This window comes from Lepeophtheirus salmonis, chromosome 7 (genome assembly GCF_016086655.4).
Source record: "Lepeophtheirus salmonis chromosome 7, UVic_Lsal_1.4, whole genome shotgun sequence".
NCBI classification, from domain to species: domain Eukaryota; kingdom Metazoa; phylum Arthropoda; class Copepoda; order Siphonostomatoida; family Caligidae; genus Lepeophtheirus; species Lepeophtheirus salmonis.
In genome coordinates, this window is record NC_052137.2 from 22,690,102 (window position 1) to 22,701,436 (window position 11,335).

Sequence of the window (11,335 nt, forward strand, 5' to 3'; positions counted from 1 at the left end):
AGGTATCCTGGACTTTTTTGGGCTTATGGGACGGTGCACTGTGTTCTTGGAAGGTGTGATTTCTTCCTTGGCCTACTCCATCCATCCAAGAAATGTAAATTAAAAGTCCAAAACCAGAACCAGTACAATAGAAAAGATGGATCTGCACGAGGTCGTCCAGCCCTGCCAAGGCTTCCAGCGCCGTTTGGACAAGAGAGGTAGAGAATGTCATAAAATGTAGTTCTATAAAGTTTTTTTTCCAAGTTATCTAGACCCCTCTGTAAGTAAATCATTATTACATCTGAAAAATAAAATATTAGTAAATATTCGTTCTGTTACATAGTCCTTTAAATATCATGAGTTATTTTACTAACAATTTAATTTTGATTGATATTTTAAGATTAGAGAGTGAAATGATTGAAAGCTGAATGAAAAATAAGAAAAAACGTTCTATAAAGGTTACTCTAGGTAATTCGAATAAAGAGCGCAAACGTAAAAAAACAATTTTTATGTTTGTAAATGCTTCTTTTTTTTTTAACGTTGAAGCAAGTGTTAAAGAATAATTTAATGAGAGAAAGTTAGTCCCAAGGGTCAGAGGTAAGGAATGAGAGAGATACAAAAAACTAATGAAAGTCATTGAATTTCATTTGCAGTTTATACAAATATAGGTAGAAGTTGTAAATATGCAAACTTGTTTTCTATGTGGATCTCCAGTGTCCAACATTTGCTCTTATTGTAAGGATTGTTATGTTTGCGACACACATTTTGAATTACATCATCAAAGGGAATTAAGGATCTGTCTCCCATTTGATGTTGAGTATGATTCAGTAAAAGGAAGGATTCTTGTGGCATCTCGGGATATCAAACCAGAAGAAGTGGTCCTATTCGACAAAGCCGCTGTCTTTGGGCCAAATCTACTTCCTGTCTGTCTAGGATGCTTAGAAAAAATTAAATCGACGAGAGGGTAAGTTTATCACTACCTACATATATTTTTATGTATGTATTTTCTGGGTTTTCGAAAAGTCTTGGAATGTTATTAAAATTAAAATTTAAAAGGTTTTTTAGGTATTTTTTTGTAAACATTCAGTTCAGTTCGAACTCTTGCACGATAGTTTTATAAGTAAGGTGTACTGTTTAGGTCAGATTTAATACTCTGAACTAGATAATGGACGCCAAAATAAAGGAGGTTGCATGTCGCACCAACATTACAAATATACTCTCAGTCAACAACCAGACGGACAGAGGGGTCAAGAAACGACTTGAAGCTGGAGATAACATTGGAGAAAAAGTTACAAAGGTGTGGACCAACCAAACTAACTCCAGGCTAACTAACCTACCGAAGGGGCCTTTAAAGCAAATCCAAAGAATAAAAATTACCGAACTTGTAAAAAAAAAAAAGAAGACGATGGAACGAATTAGCTCAATGGACATGGCAGTTCGAGCTCCGGTCGTTACTAGAGAAGGAAATATACTTTATTTAGACTTACTTCAAAGAAGATTCCTAGATCACATGGATTAAATATAATACCCCCCTACTACCTATAGTGTTTACTTATACTTAATCAGTGCAACTCCATCTGACCAATTATAGGAACATTAATAAAAAACAAATTAAAAAAAGTTACTACCTAGTCCATTGTGTCAAGAGTCATAACAATTGTTAGTGGTAAGTCCTTAAGCTTTAGAAACAACATTTACTTAGTCAGGTCCATAGAAGCACTCATGTCTAGCGCAATAGATGCATCTTCCAGATCTTTCCGCAGGGGTGGGCTGGAGGGACTGTAGCGCCCCCAAAAAAATTAAGGAATTTTTGCTTTTTACTATAAACTTTTTTGGTCAGGATGAAAATTTTTTGGAAATTATGCAGCAGAGCAAAAAGTTTAAAATTTGAATTTTTTTTTTTTAGTTTTAATTTTGCGAATTTTTTTCACAAAAATTTCCTACTCCAAAAAAAAAAAAAAAAAAAATATATATTTATATATATAATCCTGCGGACGGGCCTGCTCTGAATGTTCTAGAAACATAAAGGAAACAGGGTTATTTTCTTCAGTGTTGAACAAACCTTCATTGTTGATTCCTTTTACTAACAGGCAAAATGGGATCCTGAGAGAGAAACCTGTTTTCTGATCCTCCACACCGTCAAGTTACTCACTGAAAGTATGTTTATGATATTGGTATACTAGGGCGGTCTAGAACGACTTCCATCGTCCCCTTAAAACTATTTACTCTGACCTAAAAAATGTACCTCACTTTAAAGCGTTAAAGTAAAGTGGCGCTACAAGTACATAAACTTCTTTTTTTTTCCAAAAGAAGAAGGACCAAATGTAGTTCTTTTACAGGCGCTATAGGGTGTTTGATACTAGTATTCAGTATTATGTGTTTATTCTAATTCATCCTTCATCAACTCCTCTTTACCTGTTTGAAGGAAATGTTAAATGGAAAAGCGACATCTAACGTTTAAAAAATTAACTATTAAACTTTTGTTTACATTTGCTTTTTTGCGCAACTTTACTTTAACGCTTTACCTCACTTCTAAAACTATCACCCAATAAGTTCAAACCTGTTGTTTACAAAAAAAAAAAATGCAAAGGAAACATCTTTAATTTTCATTTTAATAACATTCCAAGACTTTTTGAACACCCGGTGAAGTATATCTCTTCATTAAGCTGGGCGCAATTTAGAGAATGTCAGAAATTTAAGGAGAATTTTAGGGAGGAATGAGAAGAGCTGATTTTATCTTGAATTTCAACAAATATAAAACCTTAATAAGACACAAAACTCTACCTAAATAATTAAATTTGGAGAATACTTTTTCTGATTGAATAAGTTATATATATAACATATTCACATTTGAATATTCATTTTAGAGTATGCATAGATGTTAAAAGATTAAGTATAAATTTAGTGCTTATAAATTATAACTAATTAATTGCCCTGACTTGTGAAAAGATTTATGAGTAAAATTTAACTAAATGAGCGTATATTCTCATGACATTTTAACGCAAAAATATCCACCTGGAAAGACTATTTTAATCATCTCTTTAAAGATATTAGGGCCATAAACAGCCTAGTTTCAAATGTGCAAAATTAAGATTAGGAACATAAATCAATTTATGTTGCTAATAATATAATATATTTTAACAATTTAGTTGTGTCTATCATAATAAAAATGTAATTCCCAAAAAGTTAAATAACTTTGATTTTGATCATAAAGAGTAATTGGGCAATCTTTAGATGACAATTAACTATAGAATCAGTGGTTGAACAGTATGGGTTATAAGTTTTATGGCGCTTCTGTGTTAATAATTTTATAGGGTCCCAAAAGTCAAAGGGCTCTAAAATTAGAAAAATGTTATAAAAAGACAGTTACTGAAATTAATTTTCTAAGAAATAGGTCGCCTAGGGGCGTCAAAAAGTATTTTTAAGGATGTGGCATGATCTAGGGGGGACTTAATCGAAAGAAAATCTAAAATGAATTTTCTAAAAAATACAATGTTCGAACTTTTGTAAATATGTTGACTAGATCTACAACTTACATATGGAGATCCCCTATGAAAACTACTGAATAAGATTGGTCATTTTTTTTAAGATGACCATATCAAAATTTTTAAAACTGACACAATACAACTTTTAGATAATATTTTTTCTTATGTGTCAACATATGTGGTGCGTCAAAATTATACAAAATTAAGAAAAGGAGAAAATCCCAATTTATTTATTTTCTTCATATAAATTTACAATCCAATACTTCATAAACATATTTGAGTCAATTAAAGACTTAGTATTCAAGTTTGTAGGATGAATTAATATAGCCTATAGTTTTACCTAAACGTTTATTTGATTAAGTAAACTTTTATTAGCACTGACATGGCCTTTTAAATATTTTCGATCAATTTCTTATTATTTTATCGTGAAGATCAATTTTAGCTAATACAAGTGTCATTTGCTATTTTTGTCGAGAAATACAACTGTAATCCGCACTCAATTTTGTAAAAAAAAATCATTTTGGCTTACTTTTTTGTTGATATATGTAGACTTGTTCCGTACCTAGACACATTGCAGAATACATAATAAAGGTTTGTCTAGGATTGATGCTAGAAGTCTTGTTATAATTATATTTAATCCCCTTGGCTCGAACAACATCTTGACATTTGAGAAAATGTATGAACATAATAAAAATAAAAATAATACTGATTTTCGGGGGACAGATATAAGGGGGCTTACTCTATACCAAAAACTCAAAAGTTGCTTTTTGGAGCTAAAGGAGACTGGATAGGGGTTGAATTATAAATCAAAAAGTAAACAGCGTCTTAAAAAATAACTATATGAATAATGGCAACGTTTCTAAATTTATTCAAAATCAAAAAAGGTGTAGGAAAAAAATATGTCTTTTTTTTTTAAATCATAAGTTAAATTTGTATGTAAAAAGAGCCCTCTTCAGTAAGGTAATTTGGCTCTTCAAGTTTGCTTAGGCTGCCAAACTTTCCTTCTACATATATTCATTTTTAAGTGGAATACTATGACATTAATAGGATTAATAATTGATCAATTACTAGTGGTTGTACCCGACATTGCACGGAGTAATTAGGTGTCGGCTAAACGACAAATTTTGCTTTAATAATATGGAACAGGGGTATTCAATTAAAATTCAAAGAAAATTTCCGAAAGCAGAGGACTGGATCATCATAATGTTATAAAATTACGTTATGACTCAGTGCTATATTCATTAATGTCGCCTAGTATGTATGTATGTAGCCAACAACTGATTGTTAAATCAAACAAGGAAAGAACAATTCAACAATATTTAATTTCAGTTCTCACATTGTACAAGAGGGATTATAAATAATATCACTTAACTGCTGTCGGCTATTCCCTGACTTTTTACCTCACGAACTGACTCAAGTTGTTTACCAGAATTCACAGATTGACGGAAATTATAAACAACGATTGTAATTGATATGTGAGTTTCCTGGACTGCTCACCTACTGAGTTCTGATCTGACATCCTTTGTTTTGCGACGTACTTTGTTTTACGTGATGAAGGCCATGCCTAACAGCTGACATCTGTCTCTGCTAGCCTTAGCATGTTAGTGCCGATCACACTCGGTCATCACACAAGCAGAACTCTAATTACATTTTTTCTGTCTTGTTTTAGCGGTTACACTTTTTGATACAATCCACGTCTATATATAGGGGATTACGGTTATAGTTCCAAGTCCAGATAGGATGTACTCTGTGTCCGTATCCAGACCGCAGTCCATCAATTAGTTACCTCTGTTATGGAAGATAATTCCCCAAGAAATTATAAGTGTTTGTCACTGTGTTTTTCATCAGCACACTCGCACAAAACTACTCAATACCTATATCAATTTGTATAACGTGTTCTCTCCTCAAGAATAAAAGAAATAATAATAAGATTTGAAAAAAAATGTATGATGAGATGAGCGATGAGTGCTTTAGTCTACAGAGTGTCCACTGATAAAAACCAATAAAACAGTACAAACCCCTAGTTTATTTTTATATACCAGCGTTTAAATATTATTCAAATCTTAATATATACTAAAAATTCATATGAATTATGATATACATAAGGGGTAAATATAAAAAAAAAGCACAAACAGTCCAACATATTCGATGCCACATGCACACTCCTGCAATATTTCATTAATAAGTCTACATTGTTACGTCTTAGACCAAAAATATGTATATAATATACCCCAGAAAACACTATACATAGTGTACCCAGTATGTACGCTCAATGCTACATGCAAAACACCTGAGAGATTTCATCAAAATGACTACATTGTTATTGCACTGTATAGAATGCACCCCGTTACTATTTTTCATATATTCATACAGACAAACTTTGCTTAATTAATATAGATGTGAACACAATTTATAAATAATATAAAAATGAATCACAAGATTATATCTTTCTTTTTAATCTATTGTCATTCAAATTATTTCAATATTTTTTAATAGGAAGAATGGTGAGCTCCATTACAGTGTTTGTCCAAAATGTTTTTTCCCTTCGTGTGGAAATAAAGAGTGCATATCAGAGACTTCTGTTCATAGCAAATACGAATGCTCCATTTTTGCGGCTACTGGTTTCAAGCCCAAGTTCAAGGATTTTGAGTCACCGCATTTTATTTATAATGTCATCACTATTTTAAGACTCATATTGGAGATGCAAAGAAATGAGGATAATCGAATTCTAGGTTGAAATTCTCATGATTTTATATGTACCTTTTCTAATTTTATTGATTTCCTTTAAGTCAATCAGCTTATGACCCATCATGATCAAAGAGTCAACAAATTTCCAGAAGTAGAAATCGGAATAAAAAGAATAACTAGCTTTCTGATGGATGATCTTAATATCCCAAATGTGAATGGAGATGACGTAATACAAGCCTTTGGTGTAATGAAAACGAATGCAATGACTTTTGGAGATGGGAATGGAAGGGGGCTCTATCCCATTGGATCTATCATTTCTCACTCTTGTGTCTCCAATTTAGAACCCCTGACTGAGCCAATGGAATGTCTGGTTCTTCGTTCAAAAATAAGTATCAAGAAAGGAACTGAATTGACGATACGATACATGTCCTTTTGGAGTCATAGAACTCAGTTGAAGGATTCTCTTAATAACCAATGGTTTTTTAATTGCGAATGTGAACGCTGTCAGGTATTTATGCACTTCATATTAAACAATCAAAGTCTCAAAAAATAGTATTTAAAGTAAAAATGGTTTTAATTATAGGATCCTTCCGACATGAAAACGATGCTTTCGAGTGAATTGTGCTCAAAATGTAAACAAAAGAGTTATTTGAAGCCAATAAATCCATTGAATTTGAACACTGATTGGCAATGTGATTTTTGTCAAGAAGTTCGTACAAAGAAACAAGTATGTGATCTATTGGCAGAATTTCCGGAACCAGAAAGTTTCACATCAATTGATGAGATAATATTTTTTATTAAGAAGTCGGAAAAAGTGTTTCATGCTCATCATTTCATTCCATTGAATTACAAATACGCTTTTGCAAAGTGGGTCACTCTCAAAGGATTGGAGAAAATTGAATGTATAAAATTAGCATTAAAATACTATGACGTCATTCTTGGAGTTACAGAATCACTTGATCCTGGAACTACTAAAGACAAAAATCGAATTCTTTTGGAGGCAGCTAGACTGAAGATAAAAATATTAAATCATTTGAGATCACAGGGAAAAATTAATAATGAAATATACGAAAGACAGCATAAAATAATAATGGCGGCAGGGTTAAGAAGTAAAAATTAAAAGAAATAATGAATAATCATAACAATCTACTTTTTTATTAATAAAGTTGCATTTATTAATGATCTGCTTATCATTTTAACATTATTGGTTACATAAACTCTTTCCAATTATTTAATTATATTTTGTACTTATGAATATTTAATTAACACTAAAAACAGAGTTCTGATATTCATTGAACACATTGACTAAAACTCATAGGTAACTGATAAGTATACAGCGTTTTCACCAAGGTGACTATATATTTCATATAAGGTGTGTCGATAAGAGATTTATTTGCTTTTGTTTACTGGCTATTTTGATGGCTCTAAGGTAACTATATATAATGGGTGTCAATAAGAAACTTGCAACGCAGTCTTGTTGACGTTAACAGACAACTTTTTTATGACATCACAACTGAACTTGGAGCTGTTGTGATGTCATAGAAAAGTTATCTGTTAACGTCAAAAAGACTGCGTTGCAAGTTTCTTATCGACACCCATTATATATAGTTACCTTAGTTTTCACTGACGTCATAAATTACATCATAATTGAAGGAAACTTCATCTTGTGGGCTCTAAGTTGATATTTTTACTAAATAAAATAGACAAATTTCCAAAAAATCTAGATGAAACTTCAAAATTAAAATAAGACTTAACATTTTGCATTGAATATTAGTTGATGCAAATAATAAACACTAATATTTGAATTATTCCAAAGTAATATGCACTAAAAATCCCTAAAAATGACTAAATTTATTCAATTTTTTTTATCGATTGGGGATGAGAAAGGTAGGATAATTACAGAAGAATATATTATTCTTTCATCTGTAATATATATTTTTTATCTACAATATAAAAATAAGATTGTAGTAACATATATCTGATGGATTTTACTATTGTCAGATATATTATAAAACTAGACAAAAGAGGAATAAAATTTTTATAGACAGTAAGGATTGAATCCTTTTATTTGTTAATCCCATTTTGACATCCAATGGTTCTCTATTTCCCTTAATATTAAGGGAAAAAAATGTTTTCATTGTTATAAAACTTGGTTGTTTACGCCCCAAAATGGACGACATCAAAATTGTGACCTATAAAAATTTCGGTACCCTTTCAATTATCTATTATAATTATAATATGCTCCTAAAAAACTAGAACTATACATACCTCCTTGATGAATATTATCTTTTTTACTACAAAATATACTAACTTGTGTCAACGGAAAATTTTATAACTTCTACTCTTCAAAACCTCTTGTACAACTTAATAGTAGTCAAATCGTTATGAATTAATTATCATATTATACATACAGCATATAATATATATATATTTATATAATTGAAACAATTGGTATATTGCATATTATTAGACATTTTCTTTAATACTGACAATGTTAATGTATATCTGTTAAACTAATGAGCAAGTAGAGAATTATCACTTGAGAGATTATGGTGCCAAAAATGATAATGACTTGTTCGACGGGATTTTAATTTTAATGTCTCTAAATTAACAATAATACTATTCAATTCAGGCATGTTAATATCCAAATCTTGTTCTTCAGTTAGTCGAATCAAATTTTCTATGGAGAAAATGTATGAAAAATAAAGATCTGAATCTTTTAATCGATATGAAGCAGTAGCCATTTTCAAAAAATGTATCATAAGTTCGTATAGAAATTGTGTGAATGAATGTTTATCGTAGGGTTGAGTGCTGCAATTTTAAAGTAGAGGTTAGTGATTTGACATCAGAAAGTAGTATACGATTACATGCGAATGAACTTACCCTTTTAGGATTGATTCTATATGTTGCATATTTATTTTCGGAAAGTGTGCGTTTGATGATAGATATTCTAGTTTTGGCAAGACTTGAAGAATTGTTCCAAGATAGTCTTCTGTGATTTTATTTACGGTGGAATAAATGGAATGGATAACACTACTTGAAAAATGACCAATCAAATTCCAATTTGGTAGCAAATAATGAGGAAAAAAACTCTTTTTTAAATATGATTGAAGAATTTGAAATATGTGATAAACAGTTTTTCCAAGGTTTTCATCAAACCATACCGGACCAGCAGGATTTTTTTCCACAAGATCAAACAAGATGTGCCTATCATACATTTACAATTATTTTTAAGTAAAAAAAAAAAAAAATTGAAGATTAGTCTTACTTAAAATGGTTTTCGTTCAAAGGCTTCAATGTTGTTTGAAAATTCTTAAAGATTGATATCCCAAAGAGATACGCTCTTATTTGATTTCTTGATAGAGTTTTAAACAAAACTTCGAATAGCTCAGTCGTTTCAATTTGCCACTCCAAATCATCTCTTTTATTCCGAGGGAATGGAGTTAAATTAAAATTCATTGTGACAGTATAGTCCTTGTCTCTTTGTGAAGGCCATTCATATGTATGTCCTGTTTTTGTGGATAAGGTATGTTCCTTTCGGAGCCAGGGTTGAAGTTCTTTCTGAAGACCATATGGAACATTGATGACTGGTGTAAAGGATTCAAACTTCCTGAAGGATCCCTTGATAATTTGTGTACTGTAAATTATGCCGTAGTTTTCAATAAAAGAAATAGTTTCATGTGCATTCGAGGATACAGTTGCCCTTAAGCTCTCAGATTTGTAAGCAAGTCTGGATTTTTTCGGAGAGAGTAGCCATTCACCATCTAATTTATCATCAATCTTATCAGGATCCTGAATGGAGTGAGAACGATGTTGTCTAAAACATTTTTTAAATCCTATGTTATTGGCAGCTGTATCTAAATCCACATGAATTTTTAAGTTATCCTCGCTATTTGCTTCACTTTGAACAGTTTGAACAGAATCGGAGCGGTCTTTGAAGATAGTTGTGGATATGATATTGCAATATCCTGAATTGTAAATGGTTTAATATATGGATTGTGTGTAATTGACATAGACATGTCTTTCAGACTCACCTATATTTTTCTTCCTTCCGTGATAAACTAAAACGCGGGTCAAATTATCATTATCACCATCAATGTTGGTAGGGAAGTTGTCGTAAACGGTACCAACTTTTCTAGCATCGATATCATTCAAGACAACATTATATTTAATCGAAGAGAGAGACTCTAATTCACTATCTGGTTCACTTCTAAATCCTATATATTGATTCAGAACAGAAACATAGGCATCAGATATGATGACATGTTGATTAATATCTCTGAGTTTCTTGTCTAATTCATATTTTCTATTTTCTTCAAATTTTTGAATATCCCTTGGCACTCTAAAAAATTAGAATCATAAAAAAATCCTATAATTTAATTCTTTTATATAAAGAATGGATAGTCACTTTATGACTTACATATTAATCTCGGGAAAAAATCGAAAGGAATGAAACAATAAATTCGCGATGAGAAACTCTTGGTTGTTTGTATAGTTTTCCTTTAATAGCTTATAGTTATAATCCTGTATAAATTTTGCAGCAGGAGTCCAGTCCATATCATTTTCTTTAAATTCAGAGTCTTCTTCGTCATTAATAACAATTTTAGGTATCACGAAATCTTGTTGATCAAAGTTATGATCGGATGAGGATTTCGATGACAACTTGCTTTTGTAGTCCAAATATTTTGAATTCCAGTCAATTTCCTTGTTACTGGCATTACCCATCTTTGAATAGAAGGTAGGTAGATGTGTCACTCTCAGTGTTCAAAAACACAATAAACTAAATATGCTGTAAATTAATTTTATCGACCTCCTTTGTTTGATAAGATATATTTATTCATATAACTGACTCGAACGTAAAAAATTAATTTTATCATGACATAATCAAGTATTAGATATAAGTTATAAATATGCAAAGATAAATCCATGCATACATTTTTTTTAAATATCCGTATACTGTAGGTTCACTAGTAACCCAAAAATTTACAAAAAAATTCTAACAATTTTGAATTAAAATCTAACTTTAATTTGGTAAATACTCTAATGTGTAAATGTAGTTATCAAATATGCAAAAATGATTTAATTAGGACGACAATAACGTTCATTTAGTCGTTCATACGAGGGTCGTTTGAAAAGTCCGTGCAAATTCCGAGAAATGGTACTACTGGCGTATGTCGAGGTTG

At 31.1% G+C, this 11,335-nt stretch overlaps 2 protein-coding genes across 2 annotated transcripts; one reads left to right on the forward strand and one right to left on the reverse strand.

Moving 5' to 3' along the window:
- Positions 1-446: 446 nt before the first annotated feature.
- Positions 447-7,331, forward strand: LOC121121354 (SET domain-containing protein SmydA-8). Its single transcript, XM_040716246.2, has 5 exons — positions 447-576; positions 633-943; positions 5,961-6,196; positions 6,254-6,660; positions 6,736-7,331. Exons 2-5 carry the CDS (start codon positions 663-665, stop codon positions 7,270-7,272), a joined length of 1,461 nt encoding a protein of 486 aa, XP_040572180.1. The 5' UTR covers positions 447-576; positions 633-662; the 3' UTR covers positions 7,273-7,331.
- A 1,210-nt stretch (positions 7,332-8,541) lies between these two features.
- On the reverse strand, positions 8,542-10,934 carry LOC121121353 (uncharacterized). Its single transcript, XM_040716245.2, has 5 exons — positions 10,573-10,934; positions 10,187-10,494; positions 9,421-10,120; positions 9,036-9,359; positions 8,542-8,963 (listed from the first exon to the last, which is right to left on the reverse strand). Exons 1-5 carry the CDS (start codon positions 10,875-10,877, stop codon positions 8,666-8,668), a joined length of 1,935 nt encoding a protein of 644 aa, XP_040572179.1. The 5' UTR covers positions 10,878-10,934; the 3' UTR covers positions 8,542-8,665.
- Positions 10,935-11,335: the final 401 nt, after the last annotated feature.